Genomic DNA, 16,481 nt, shown 5'->3' with positions numbered 1-16,481 from the left:
TTATGTTCTCTTCGTCTTGCAATTCTTTCCTCTGCTTAGATCTCTCGAAATGGGAGGAACATGCTGAATATTAAAAAAATGCTTTTTGTAAGTCCGAGCTGCATAAATGGGTGAAAATACAGCGATGATGATGATGATGAGTGTGAATGTGTTGGCTGACTGGTCTGTCGGTGCTGTGGTGGTGTGCAGCTGTTGCATTATGCACGAATCATCAAGACAAACAGGTAAAGACCTCAGCAGGACAACATCACAGCACTGAGGAATTCAGAAAGAGACAAATAAACGTGCAAACAAGAAGATGGCTCCTTACATACTGTATAAGGCTGTCACTACAATTGTATTAGTAAATTGGCACTTGCCATAAACAGGGCTGACTTTGGTGTCCAATTTACTTTTGATAATGCAATAAAGGTCTGATTTTTTTGTAAGAACTATCAGATAAACCGTTACGCATTAACATACATTAAAATTCTGTCTCCCTGATCTTAAAAAGGCAATTTGACACATCAGAGGTCTGGACTTCAACCGTATCTTGACAATTAAAATAAGCTGGAGTGATATTCAAATCATAAAAAGTATAATTTTTATATTTCTGAAATATAGCTTTTGTATGCAACCTTATTAACACTTGAATTTCACCATTAGGGATGCATAACGATTAATCGCAATTAATCTATAGCAGAATAAAAGTTTTGAACGGTGTATAATAATTATGTATATGCACATAATTTTAAGAAAATATATATATTAATAGAAATTATACATAAATATACAAATGTATATACACATGTAAACATTTCTTAAATATATAAATGCATGTGTGTTCATTTATCTATACAATGTTATTATAATCAGTTCACACACATATATGATGTAAACAAAAACTTTTATTCTGCTATATATTAATCGCGATAAATCATTATGCATCCCTGAAACAACCTAAGAAAATGTAACACCCAAAAAATTACATCTTTTTACATCAATCTTCTGCAGCATGACAGCAAGAAAACCAAATAATCTTACATAATTTTCCACTGCATTCATCAAACACAACCATGAACTGCTTAACCTATTGTAAGAAAAAATATCAGATGAAAAAAAGGGTTTTAAACTGCTTGTCCCAAATCATTTACTTGCAAAAATTGCAAACCTTAAACTAAATAGAAAATGTAAGCATTCATATAATATTAGCATGACCTCCTAATGCTGACAATCAACACTTTCTGAAGGTTAAGTGCTTCTTTTTACCGGCCATTAGGCATTTTAGAACCTATTATGTTCCCTATGCAAAGTGACATTTGAGTAATTTACTGATCATTTCGATGATTAATCGGCAAGTAATAATGACAGCCTTACACACACAGTTTGCATGTTGTACACAGATATACAGAAACACACATGCATATGTGTGCACGCACACATGCAAACACACTGTCAAGGTGATGCATGGACTTCACCTTCAGGCAGTAGATTTAGGCAGACATAGCACATCAGAGCCAATTCAATTCACACTAGTGAGAGAGGTAGCTGTTCTCTCTCACTCTCTATCTCTATCTCTCTCTCTCACACACACACACACACACACACACAAACACACACACACACACACACACACACACACACACACGCTCACTCAACATCAGTGTTTCCTTTTCATTCTCTCTATTCTTCTGCAGCCTTGGTGTACCTCAGAGGAAATATATTCCCCACCGTGTTAAGTGAAATGACCTTACGTGTAACAGAGACTCACTCAGAGATCAAAGCGGTTGTTTTCTTTATCTTTTTTAGTTGTTATCTTTCATACATACACATAAAACACTGATAATATCATATTTGATTGCATAAGAAGCACACATTGATCTGTATCTGTTTTAACGGAACCAGAACTAAATCAATTAACTCAACCCCAAACGAAGAGACTTATGGGCTTAGCTGACTTAAACTAGACAATATCTTTAGTGACTAGTTGGCTAATTCGTTTGTGCTTCTAACAACCATTTCTTCATACAGAATACTAACAAATTCGCCCGTAAGGGAATAGGTCAATTTAAATTAGTATTAAATTTAAATTTCTAAGCTATTTCAAACACATGATGCTTTCCCATATCTTCCATGATAAAGCACTTTAAAAGTAGTTAATACTAGGGTTTGGTGATACAGCTAAAAAAATAAACATTTCAGCCTTTTAAAGATTTTCAATAAAGATCTCCATAGATCTAATGGTTTTCACTTTTAAAAAATTGGTGCTAAATAGCACTTAAAGCTCCTATTCATAGGGAACCATTTTTAGTGTGGGGGTAATATAGCACCACTATAGCATCAGATATGGTTCTATATAGCACAATAGGGTTCTACACAGGTACTACATAGGTGCTATACGGCACTTAAAATGGTTTCCCTATGATTACGAGCTTTAAGTGCTATTTAGCACCAATTTTTTAAAAGTGAAAACCATTAGATCTATGGAGATCTTTATTGAAAATCTTTAAAAGGGTGAACCACTTAGTGCTATTTAGCACTGTTTGTTTTTAGAGAATACTCTAAATCAGAAGAAAAATACTTTCAACCAAATAAATTTTGGCATATGATGAGCTCAGATGCAAAAGCTGCTTAATGCCGCCTCAGCCAAAAAAAGATATAATGATATTGATATTAATGCTTTTAGCACGTTGATCAAATACCTTTACTTCAAGTTCCTGACATGCCTCCTTTTACTTATATATATTTTTAAATGATTTTGAATAGTTATTAATTAGATACTAATCAATATTTATTATCGCAGAAATTTATGTGATTCAAGTAAATTCTTTATGTTTATGAAATAAGCTTGTTTCTCTGTTAAACTCACAAGTAAAACAATTACTTATTGTCATCATCCTTATAACTGTGCTTTCTGTAAAAAATCTAGTTTTTATTACACTTCCCAAACAATCAGTGATCTGAGGAAGGTTGGACTAAAGAAAGTATGACCTGTGACCTTCACATATCCCCTATAGCTTAATTCATAAATAGTTCAGAAATAGTGCTTTGTTGGCAGAATCCACTAAACGCTACGTATTTGCAAAGTCTTCCAAGTAAAAAATGAATTGGATGACGGCATGCAAAATGACCGTGGATCACATTCAAACTTGTATCCCTTGTAAGTTTTAGTGATTTTGCAATTAATTACTATTAATTAGATTTTTTGTAGAAGTGGATGTAATTGCCAAAAAAGCTTGCATGCACTTAGAAGGTTTTAAATCGAAAGACATTACATTCCTATAAAATGACTAAAGTGACATTTGTGAAAATAAGGCCTTTCTGTTACTGATTAATAACCTTTTCAATGACATTAAAGTGAAATTACTAATCCTAAACATAACAGCCTGATAAAAATGCTAATTAACAAGAAAACATGTCTGACGCACAGGGTTTTGCATCTGAACTTCTCATATTTTTACCCAAACATTTAAAAACAGAAACTTTGCTTTTGATTTTGGCAGCAATTTTCTAGCAAAATTTCAGCAAGAAGAGGGAAGGGGGGAGAAGAGGACTCTAACAGTCCAACAGTCAAAAAAGAGTGAAGAAGAGGAGAATTTAACCATACAGACGGAAGGAGTGGAGAGGAGGAGAGGACAGGAAAGGATAAGCCCATGGGCAGTATTGACCTTGTTTGTGGTAGCCTAAAGACAGGATTACCTCTCCAGACTCCTGTTTCCCCAAATCAGGAGCCATGGGTGTGATGCCGTTTCTAGGCCACCGCACACACCTCTAGCATCCAACAGTGCACCCATGTATCAGAGTGTCCAATACACCAAAAGTGTGCACGTATGACAGAGTGTGAGCGTCTGCGTTGTCACTGGTGTTTCCACCCCCCTTCCCCTTTTTCTCTCCCTAGGGACATTTTGTAGGGTAAATAGCTGCCCTCCCCAAATCCCCAAATTACCCCCAATCAACCCTGGCCTTTTCATTTTTGATCCATCTGTGTGTGCGGGGTGGGGGGTTGTTGGTGTAGGGGATCAGGTTTTGCCTATACAAGACATCGCATTAAAACCTGAATATGCCAGTAGGAAAACATATTAATAAATATATTATCTATAACTTATTGTAGTAACAGTTCATTGTCTAATAAAAAAATGTAATTAAGCAAACAATTCTTTTAGGTTTAGTGGATTAAAACGTCCCTGCTTGCAATGTGCCTAGTTGGGCTATTAACCTTAACAAGACCTGAACACATCTCCTCTTGGAGAAAACATTAGCACCAATGTCTTAAGCAGTAGTGACAAACAGACATCCTTCTTCCCCTTATGACCTACCCAAATCTCTGATCACTTTGAGTCAATGCAGAGTGGAGATACTGGTCAAATGCCAAAGTGACCTTCCCATCAGCAACAAGGGAACAGAATGGTCAGCCTGGAGGACAATGACAGGGTACTATTTTTCTTACACTGCTCAAGCTGGTCTTGCGGTTGCCCCCTTTGGACTTAGTTATAACAGTGAACACTGAGCAAAATGGCTTCCACCGCAGATATGATGGGAGAAGAGAAAATGACTTGGTGCTATGTGAAGATTTCGCCAATTTTTTCCGGCATGTTTACAGACAGATTGCTGGGAGCTGCAAGCAATTGCAGGTCATGTGACTAAAAACAACCAACCTTTCCATGACAACATCGAAAGCTCGGCCTAACAACTGATCATAGCTGGACAAAGCGGGTTTTTATTTCTCATCTCTATGGGGCGGTTTCCCGGACAGGGATTAGACTAGTCCTAGACTAAAATAAATGTAAGAACTGTCCAAACTTATAACATCTCTTTTTAACATATCTTAAAATACATCAGTGTCCTGTGTTTTGTCTCCAAATATCGGCTCAAGAAAATTGGCAGCCTGTATCGGTCATCGGCTAAGGCTGATAAAATAAAAATCGGTATCGGCACTGAAAAATCCATATCGGTCAATCCCTACTATTTTGCCATTACTGAGCCTTAATACAGCCATACTATGCCCCCATTTAAAAATGCAGTCTGATAATGTAATAAATATATGCACGGAAAGTGCACGGACAGTACATGTACAAAAGTGTATGCACGAGAAAATATTGAGACAGGACACTACACTACACTACACTACACTACACACAATTACACAAAGGAAATAGACAGCATTTGCACGCAGGCTATCATTTTCTCTTCATTTATTTTCACTTCCTCTGAGAACAGAGAGCTGTGGAGCATTTTCGTCACCATAATGTTTGATTCCTGTTCTTTGTTGTTTGTTCTAAACTTTGTTTGCAATGGTGGATCGGCTATTTTTCTTTACTTACCCTAAATTTTGTAAAGTACTATAAATGTTGCAAATCAGTGCTGCCCTGACGGTCTGGTAGAGTAATAATTTGAATAAGAAATCATTTGAATTGCATATGTGTCGATGGCACCTTGTGCCATACTTGATGTAGGCATGGATCACGATACAACAATGTTTCCGAACAAGTGGATCGTGGAGACATTTAAATCGTTCACAATGAAATATCGTCATATTGCACACCCATAATGTGAACAGCTCTGTATGATCACTAAAACAACAACTAACTGACATTACAACACCACTACATCCAAAAGCCAGAGGGCGCACTCCTGCAGAAACTCAATATGCGCGGCAGAAGAAGTAGCATTTACAAAATGGATAAAATCTCCTATTGCATCTATAACCAACAAGTCCCACCCTACATCTCTACATCTCTTTGAAAGTTGTATGTAAATGTATATTTATGTGTCATTCTGTCTTGTCTTTTTGATTTTATTCTAAAATGTGATCATCATTCAAGCTAGGAAATGTCCAATCTTGACTGTATGCGACAACACAATTACTCTACTCCTGCAGCACTATATTTCACTTCTGTCTAGACATAAACACAGGGGAAATGCACAAAAACTTACAAGAACAGACACTATTGTTGTGGTAGAGGTAAATGGAAAAACTTAATCCCAAAATCACTTGTTTGTGCGCATGTGGGCGGAGACACACGCATTCTCTTTAGCTGGGCTGGAAGAAGCCAATCTACTGCGGATGAAAGACATTCCTTATCAACTCCCTCATAAAGGAACGGGAATAGAAGGTATTTACCCAGAAAAAGAGGGAGAATGAGGAACTAAAGCAAAAGAAAAGCAAGTTGTGTGGGTAGAAAGATTACTGCATCAAAGAGCTCAGTGTTACACTATAATCAGAGGGAGAGAGAGAGAAAGAGAGAGAGAAAGAGAGAGAGAGAGAGAGAGAGAGAGAGAAAGAGAGAGAGAGATAGAGAGAGAGAGAGAGAGAGAGAGAGAGAGAGAGAGAGTAACCAACCAAAAATCTCTGTTCACCCTGCACCCCTATCTCTGGATCATAGAGTCAAGTGGAAGGTGAGTTGGTACTTCACAACATAAAAGCAAAGACCATCTTTACTGTACACACAGTCACTCAAAGCACTTTCAATAAACATTCTCACACACGTAGATGGTCATTTTTCTTCCTGTACCCCTGCAGAGAGCATATGCATTACCCTCTTGTCACTGTCACAAAAACACACACACACACAACCGTATCAGACATACTGACAGGCCAATCAAGCTCATGCCGTCATTTCATTTTAATGATTCACCCTGTCATTCATTTGCTGTTCCACGAGGAGCTGACACACACTCACATAGGATACATTCACACACACACACACACACACACACACACACTGCGTCACTAAATACACGAGAGCTCAAAATGAATATAACCTCCATTAATGAAGGGGAGGCTCAAAACCCAAAACGTTACAAATGTAAAAAGCTTTCAGATGGTTTGTGCGGGGCGCCAGTATAATATGATGCATCACATCAGTGCACCACATCATGTGTTCATGGGCTGATAAATGTGGCGGTAAATATGTGTCTGGAAGGCCATGCTGAAGGAGACAGAGAATACATTTTCAACAGACCATGGCCAGAAAAGAAAAAGTGATATGGTTTTCCAATTTCAACGTGCTGATGTCGATGAGAAATGCAACAGCATAATGTCTGCAGCAAAATATCTATTGTAGAAGCTCTGCGGGTTTTTATGGAATGGTGCAGGAATGTGGCTTTACACATCACTATCTGCATACACAAACAGGTAAAATCTAATTTAAGTTTTAGCATTAAATGTAATGATTAAAAATATAAATGATAAAATGGAAGATAAATATTTTTCCTAATATTTAAGTTATCAGGAATTTTTTTTCTATTTCTATTATGCAAACAGATTTCTAGTGAAAACAGCATGTTTTTGAATAAAAGGTGGCTTACTTTTAGTAGGGTCTTCCTAGAGAGTACCGTAGTAATATGCGGCTGGCAAAGAGCATTCGCTTAAAAGGATGGCATTACCGCATTCCCCACACTTACAACACACGGGCTGGGGCGCTGCCACGACAACTGAAACCATGACAGTGAGAAGGGGGTTGAGAAAACAGTGCCAAAAAACCAAATGCGCAGTCTGACATCGGCCCAGACAGCAGCACGCATTCACATTCAAACACCTTTAGAATTCGAGAGGAAAATGTAATAAAGTTTTTAATTAGCAGCTGTACGCAACAATGGACATTTAAACACACACACACACACACACACACAAATATTACGGATCAGATGCCAAAAGCACGAGTAGCTACTGACCAGTCACATTAACACAGATAAATGAAATTCAAAGTATAGTCGATGCAAGTTAAAGGGCAATTGAAATGATTAGGTTAAAGATTCGTGGCTCAAGGGCATGACCTATGACCCCATAACCTTGAGCTAGTTACACCTGTCTCCGCATAAGGAAGTAATTCAACACGAGTGTTGAGTGATTATTAACACGCGTATAAATACAACTGATGGTAATTATGTGCTGATTTAGGCTGTGAGGAAACGATTGAGCCATTTTATGCTGCATGCAGAAACATTTCGCACCTTTCTCCACTCTCTCTCTTTGTCTGGGAATCGCAGGGTTTAACTGCATGGTGAGTCTTTATGTAAACATCTGTATGCTTTTTTGTGTAACCGCATATTTGCGTAATGGACAATGTCCTTTAGTCCTTGTTGCTAAGCCGACAGAGCATTGGTATCTAGCTAATATTTAAAGAAATAGAGAGAAAGAAAGTGGGAAAAAATTAAAAAGATTCCTGCTTCCGTTTAAATTATTTCTAATGTGCTTTTTACTATAAACAGGACGCAATATTATAATTGTTCGACTGTAAAATTGAAAATAACTTTTAAAAATAAAATCACAAGACAGGCTAATAAAATAAAGATATAATTACATTAAAATCTATCCTATATATACAAAAACAATACAAAATGTAATTATCATTTTAAAAAATCCGTATTAAACTGAACAATTTTTTAAATTTTCACTAAACATTTATTGCAAGTACGCAGTTTATTAGAAACCTTAAATAAAGCGAAACGCAGACCCTCAAAAGGAAGATGCGGCGTGATGAAAAACAGAAGCAAATGAATTCGATCTCAACGAAATTCATGAGCTAAGAAAAAAATAGAAAACTCAAATGATTTCCTTAAATGAGCTGCGTTATTGATAAAGCATTTTCAGTGCGGGCAGAATCAATTCTTTATCATTTTTAATTTTCCGCACCGCTGCTTGGAGGCTGGTGAAAAACAGCAGGTGCTGTAAAAGAGAACATGTCCTCAAAAAGCAGGTATTTTTAACGAATTAATTCTTTAAATTATTATTCTTAATAATAATAATTATATTACTATTACAAACGTTCGTTTAGATATTACATAATTTGTGCTGTGTTCTTGTGTGCAGAATTTAAAGCAGGTGCGGCACATAAATAACGGTTCACACACTTCAATTATTGTTAAAAATGCAGGCTTACACAACAAAATGTACAGAATAAAATGTGCACATTCTTTACAAGGCCTGAAAACGAAAAGATTGCCACTAAACGTGTCTACCTCATTGAGGACCAGTGAGAGAGGGGGAGGAAAAACAAAGTTTTTATAAATAACATACCAGTGCGTTCGTGCGTGTCATAAGAGATCAGCAAAACACACACCATTCTCTTTATTTAATCTTATTCACTCAACACATATTGTCTTTGTGCGTCGGTCTATCACACCACAGGGGTCAACGGTGAAGACATTATGTGTTTGATGATCACTGCACCTGCGACTGGTTAAACGCGAATCACGTCCAAAAATGATGTAGAACTTGTTAATTTATGAAGGGGTTTTCAAGTGTTAAATTGACCAAACGCCATCTCTTTAATCGGTGGAAACACTCAAAGGACATTTGATGGCACGCGTATGAAAGTCGCAGGCGCATCTGGCAGCGTCTCGTGCCACCAAATCTGACAGCCACAGACACACACCTCTGGAGCGACGCGCGCTCCTCTGCTTCTGGAAAACTCTACACTGCATGCAATAGCCTACATGTACATTTCTGGAGAACTTTTGTTACCTGACTATTTTATCCTAAATTAAGCAACACAAATGTCCCTTGACTAAAGCATTCGCGCGTGCAGGTGCGAAGTGCGCAGAGCTGGAGGACTTTGGGCACGAGACGCATCCATCTAAGCGCACCCAGCGTGTCCATATTAACGCATTTGAAAGAATTACCACACATAGGCTACTGTGCCACAAAACAAACAAACAAATAAAAAACATTTCCATCCAGTGTGACATACCGATCAGCATGTTGTGAAATGTTATCCTTGATTCCAAAAAGACACCAACCAGCCAAAAACAATGCAGGTTAACCAGAAGGGTTAATAAAATACTCTCCGACACTTCGATATGTATTTTTCCCTCAGAATTCTCCCTCCTCGTCGATGTATCTCACTCTTTTTGTCCAAGAGTTAGGTGATGTGTCAGGTTTCGGCAGCGCGAAAGAACGCTACATACGCTCACCACTCACGCGCTCACTGATGTGCGCGCTCCCGTCAGTGATAGGACAGAAGGCGCGAGAGTGCGACCGTCAGTCTTTTACCCCCCACCACCTCCTCTCTCGCTCTTTTTGCTGCCTGCCGCTTAACCTGAACGAACGGCACAGATGGGGAAATTAGCTGGTGCTATTTTCTCCTTTCATGGTCCTTGATTTCGACTAAATAATCTGTGCGCGCGTGCTTTCGTGAAGAGGGGGGCTCATCTCCACAATGCTAGATAATTTAGCAGACATGCTTTCAAAAGAGGACTTTACAGAGATTTTAAAGGGACACATAACACGTTTTCAGGATTTGTATGCTTGATAATTTTTTTCTTTTTTAAGTGTCATGGCATTAAAGTGACATTAAATTGCAGTTTTTCTCTCTATTAGTAATAATATGATAGCCTTAAAATCGAAATTAAATAAAAATGAAAACCTGTAATTTTAGGGGGGATATTGTGGTATTTTACAAATTACTTATCTGTTAGCATTATTTAAAAAAAGCATGTGCCCTCTTAAATCTTTAATCAAAAAGCAAATCTCCTTCATCCTTACTTCCGGTAATATGGTATGGCAGGTGGGCGGGGTCCGGATCCAATCAATTCTAGGAGTACGAATTTAAGTCCACCCTTACCTTTTACTAATTTCAAAAGCCGTTTTACTCGGATAACGTCACTAGGGGAAAATAAGACAATTGCTACTTCAGTTTCATGGCAACTTTAAGAATATCTTTAAAGGAACATGCCCAGATTTTGGGAATTTAGCTTGTTCACCGTATCCCCCAGAATTAGATAAGTCCATACATACCTTTCTCATCTCCGTGCCTGGTGTAACTCTGTCTGATGCAGCCCCCGCTATAGCTTAGCACAAAGACTGGAAGTGAATGGCTCTAGCTAGCAAACTGCTCCCAATAAGTGACAAAATAACAAACATTTTCCTATTTATGTGTTGTGATTTGTAGTCACACCATGTACAAATAACAAGATGATATGAGACACAGCTATCTTTTAACAGTATATATACTGGGATCTATATTCTCAGAAGGTGAAGCACTGCTACATGGGCAGAGTGATTTGCTCGCAGCACCCGAGAAGCCCCTGAGGAGGAGCAGAGAGTTCGGTCAGAGTTGTGCAAATCACTCCGCCCATGTAGCAGTGCTTCATTTTCTGAGAATATAGTTCGCAGTATGTATACTGTTAAAAGATGGCTGTGTCTCATATCACCTTGTTATTTGTACACAGTGTGACTATACAAATCACAACACATAAATAGGAAAATGTTCGCGTTATTTTGTCAATTATTGGGAGCAGTTTGCTAGCTGGAGCCATTCACTTCCAGACTTTGTGCTAAGCTAGCGGGGGCTGCATCAGACAGAGTTACAGCACGCACGGAAATGAGAAATGTATGTATGGACTTATCTAACTGGATACGGTGAATAAGCTAAATTCCCAAAATCTGGGCGTGTTCCTTTAAGTAGGGTGCTCCAAAACACTGAAACAATTCGTAATTATAAAACCTACAGTCCCAAAAACAGAGACAAACCATTTTTATGACATTATTTTGCAATTTTCATCAGATTCCAGGCTCTGATTTAATATAAATGCTATTGACTGTCTTAAAGGAAAGGAGCCACTCAATGTCAAATTCAAACTCCTGCCTCAACTAAAACTACCATGGTGCATTAAAGGGACACTCCACTTTTTTGAAAATATGCTAATTTTCCAGCTCCCCTAGAGTTATAAATTTAGCATACCTCTTTTAGCATAGCTTAGCATAATCCACTTAAAAATGACCAACGAGTTTAGATATTTTTCCTATTTAAATCTTGACATTTATTTAGTTACATCGTGTACTAAGACATATATCAGTGCAGCAGGCGCAATGATATTGCGCAGCGCCCGAAAATAGTCCCCTTGGTTACTTTCAATAGCAGGGGACTATTTTCGGGCATTGCGTAATTTCATCGCGCCTGCTGCAGCCATGGTACGGCAGCAAAGTCCTTGATTATTACACCAGAATGAGAGTATAGTTCCTAGCCATATCTGCCTAGAAAATCACAACTTTTAAATTTCCATCTGTCTTAGTACAAGATGTAACTACAGAAGAGTCAAGTTTTAAATAGGAAAAATATCGAAACTCATTGCTTATAAGCATGCAAGATGCTTAAGGTCTAATCAGATTCAATGGATTGTGGTAAGCTATGCTAAAAGTGGTACCCCCAGATCAGCTGAATGGATTCCAAAACGGTAAAATCAACGGTTTAACTTTAGGGAAGCTGGACAATGAGCTTATTTTCAAAAAAGTGGAGTGTCCCTTTAAAGCCACAATATGTAAAATATTTTAATTTAGTGGGACTTTAATGAGTGTCACCAACCTGTGGATAATCATCAGAAGGGAACAGAAAATAACAATTTGAGATCACATTTAGATTAAAAAGCCCATTATTTTCAGGAATATAAATAAATTAAAGAATATAAATCTCTGCAGGGTTTACGGAGGCTGCACAATGTTGTGGTATCCTGGAAAACTGTGTAATGTCTGCAACTGGACCGTTCCAAAATGGCAGACGCGTCTACATTAAGTGGAGCGGTCGAATGACGTATCTATATATACATATCTATACTATACACACCTTTACCACTTCTAGCTTGAGTTGTCTCTAGAGCTTTTTCAGCATCCGTGGGGGTCTGCAGTGGTCACTTGATGTACTGCAGAGTGGCCAGTACTGCATAACACATTATGAAGAAAAGAAGTGTCTTCTTGGTACTCTAACACCATTGACATTTTCTCACATTTTACTTGCATCATTATTAGAAAAGGTGGAATTACATGTACAGTTACAATTTCACTCGAAACATGTTATGTAATATTGTCATTTGGCTTAAACTGTGCTTAGATGAATGCCAGCTCCGTGCACATATGTGCATGTGTTACATTTTGCTCAGCCTGTAGCTCTAAACACTGAGACATTAGCAGATACTGCAGAGACAGCTGTGCCCTCTTCCTGCCAAAATACTTCTGACATTTATCTGCACACACTAATCAGTGTAATCCACGTTTGTACTGTAAGTGAAAAATGCAGTAAAATCAAGTAAATAATTAAAACCATAATAATAATTTCGAAACAGCATATTCATTTCTATCACATTTCTATTATCTGGATGCTTTAAAGGGATATTTTACTATGATAAGAATAATAATTTAAATCAAAATATGGTGCATGTTTGACAACATGGCATTTGGTATGGAGTCAGTAGAGAACCAATTACATTAATTGGAGATTAACAGGAACGTATGACCTTTAAAGCTTTAAATGACCTGGAATTGAAGTTTATAAAAATATTACTGCTTTACAAAAAATAACAGGATTTGCATTTGAATATAAGGATGAGTAAAAAATAATAAAAAAAATCTTATTTGAGTGAAGTATTCATTTACACTAAAAACTATAGCCTCATTTTTGGAGCTGTAGCTGTACAAGTAGTATGATAATTAAATGAGGTAAGTGTAAAGAATAATATGTACTTTTCAAAAGTCGTCAAAAGTCAAAACTGCTCCTGAATAATTTGAATAATTTAGCAATTAGTCTATAACCCTTCAAGTTTTCCAGAGTGCACCGGAGAGTATAACAGGAGGAGATGAGCAGGTAAGGGGGAAATGATTTACTCCTTCAGTAACATTAGGAGTCGATTACAGCTCCAGCATCATGACCTCAGTGTGCCGCTCCATGAAAATCCTGTCAGCCGAAAACATAGCTAATATAAATAACGCAGCCTGTCAATCAACTCAGTCACTCGGCACAAGCGAAAGCACACATTTTGTGAGCAATTTTGAATATATTTAAATAAATCATTGTGCATTTAAAGGGGACATATCATGAAAATCTGACTTTTTCCATGTTTAAGTGCTATAATTGGGTCCATAGTGCTTCTATCAACTTAGAAAATGTGAAAAAGATCAACCCAGCAACTTAGTTTTGATAAACCATTCCCTGCAAACATGTGGAAAAAATAGGTCATTGAAATTTTGCTTCTCATGTGATGTCAGAAGGGGATCTTATTATAATAATACACCCCCTTAATCTGCACTATCCAACCAGTGCACTGGCATTTAGTGCAGAGATCAGCTTTTATTACACACCCAAAACAGCAACAAAGTGGCAATTTTAATATGCTATAGCCTAATAAATTATCAATATTGTATTTTGAACTAAAACTTAACATATGTACATATTGGGGACACCAAAGATTTATTTTACATCAAGTCTTGTGAAATGAAAAAAGTATCTGACTGCTGTGAGCAAGCGTTTGTTATCTTGCTTACATGTACATTTATAATGTACAAATTAATCCAAACACGCACCAAACACTCAGGTTCACGTGAGTCTTAGAGATAAGATAGATGGGCTGTCAAACAGAAAAACTGCTGAATAAGTGGGGACAGAATGTTGGATCTCTTTGCTTAGAGAATGACAAAGCCAAATTAATATGCACGATTTGTATTTATCTTTTTGGCACCTTGGAGCAGATTTAATAACCAGACATTCAATACAAAAGATTCGTAATGGAACGAATGTGCGAAACTTACTGTAGAAATGCAGAATTGTGTGGACAAATGACATAAGAAAAGGCAAGGAATATGCATACAAGAATGCATTTTCACACACCAAACTTAAAAAAAAAACTACAAAACTTACTTACAACCTAAAGCAACATCAGCCCACACTACTGGCAGTCTCAGCGCATTACATTATGGAATAAGGACAGGAGACTGGAGGGGGAATCATAAAAGAGAGTGAATATATGTGTGTTCAGAAAGAAAGAGAATGGAAAGAATGAAGCTTGAGTCTTAAGCACCTGGGAAGGAGAAACATTTTGGAAAAACAAGTCATAAAGCAAAGGAAAAACTGAGAGTAAAGGTCGGCAAAGAAATTAATCTTAGAATCATGATATAAAAGTGTGCTTTAACTTCTAAAAGAGACAGACTTTGTGTGCGTGCATGTGTGTGTTTGAAAGAGAGAGATTTGTCACAGTCATGCGCAACATTACTCCACTTTGATTAGATACTAAGATACACACAAACACACACAAACTGCCAACACAGTGTCATATGGTGCTTCAGGTTGCTTCCTGCACATCATTTCCTGTGCCGGGCTGTCACTGCCAATCAGAGCACTGAAGAGATGTGATACTGACAAGAACTGACAGACACACACACAAAATCTGGACAAACACTTTCTGACACACACATCAACAACAATACACTCAAGCACAAACCCTACCTCACAACAAATACAAACACAACAAACCAGACTCTATGACAGAAACTCTCTTTCAGCACTCACAAGCATTAAACAGACACTCAAAAGTCAACACAGATACTTTATATAATATACACAAAATAATCGAATCTGTGCATTTGTGTGTTGTTGTAATAGAAAAAAAAGTTTTTTGTTAGTCAAACTTAAATATTTACACATTTCAAATTCTCTCTATACAAATAGAGAGACAAAATACATAAAATAGAATATTTTTTATATTAATATCAATAATACAATGAGCATTGTACGCTTCCTTTTGTTACCCATTTCGTACCGCTCAAATGTACAGCCCACAATACAAGTGTCACAATTAATCTGAAATGATTTGCTGAGAGGGTAAAAAGCGAATATCTCACAGCAGCATATTAGCCCGAGTCAAACACATATACTACAGTGACCTGTGCTCAATGTCACACACACAACACACAGACACGCACACAGACACGCACTGGACCCTCTTTGTTCTGGGCAGCATCTGTTTGGTCTGATAAAAGGATTAGAACATCCATCCAATCCCTGACCAGCCAATGGGGTTTAACCATATTGATAATAAGTGTATGACGGTGTTTGTGTGTGATATAGGCCATGAGAGAAAACTACACAAAATAGTTTCCTTCTCCTGTTTTATGTGTGTATAAATTCAGACTGTGCTGTTTTTTTTTCGCCTCAGTGAGAGAAATGATGAAATCCTAATTACACGCTACAGACATCACCCCAAGCGAGGCCACAAACGCTGCTTAAAAAAACAGCCGACCATCAAAACACACTATAGCAACCTTTAGCCTTCTCATCATGACTTCAAATCCGCTTCCTGCGTGTCTTCACTCTTCATCAGCATGTAGCAAAGTTACAACAGTGTATAATAAAAAAACAACAATTTAATGTCAACACACCAACAATGCTGTGCACGCGTTGATGCACTATTGACGTGTTGTAGAGTGAAGTGAGGGGTTGTTTGTGATTTGCTTCTTGTCAGTTCAGGGCATTATGGGAAGAGTTGCTGACTCGACACATTATGCCCTTGTGATTTAAAACACTGATGATGTTGATGATAAAGGCCACGATGCTGATGATGTCAGTGCCTGTGTAATGATACAATACCCTTGTGTTTAAATCCAGCGGCGGCCAATATGGTTTTGGATCAGATTTTCGGGTAATAAATACTCTTTTGCTCTTTCCTTCTATTCACTCCTGTCGTTCTGCCATATTTTATCATTAATGGCAGCTACTGGAGCAGCCAACCGGAAAATT

At 37.6% G+C, this 16,481-nt stretch overlaps 1 protein-coding gene across 4 annotated transcripts in view; it reads right to left on the bottom strand.

Annotated features, from left to right (window-relative positions):
• The window catches only part of znf385c (zinc finger protein 385C), an 86,452-nt gene that overhangs the window by 36,585 nt on the left and 33,386 nt on the right, over positions 1-16,481 (bottom strand). Inside the window, exon 1 of one of the 4 annotated variants that reach the window (XM_065279737.2) lies at positions 9,672-10,044. The exons of the other annotated variants lie outside the window; for them this stretch is intronic. Coding sequence (XP_065135809.1) covers positions 9,672-9,681 — 10 coding nt within the window. The 5' untranslated portion in view covers positions 9,682-10,044. Of the gene's footprint in view, positions 1-9,671; positions 10,045-16,481 lie in introns of those variants that run through there. 4 annotated transcript variants of the gene reach the window in all.

This window comes from Paramisgurnus dabryanus, chromosome 3 (genome assembly GCF_030506205.2).
Source record: "Paramisgurnus dabryanus chromosome 3, PD_genome_1.1, whole genome shotgun sequence".
NCBI classification, from domain to species: Eukaryota; Metazoa; Chordata; class Actinopteri; order Cypriniformes; family Cobitidae; genus Paramisgurnus; species Paramisgurnus dabryanus.
Note: the sequence above shows the minus strand (reverse complement) of the source record. Positions and strands in the feature narration are given on the sequence as shown.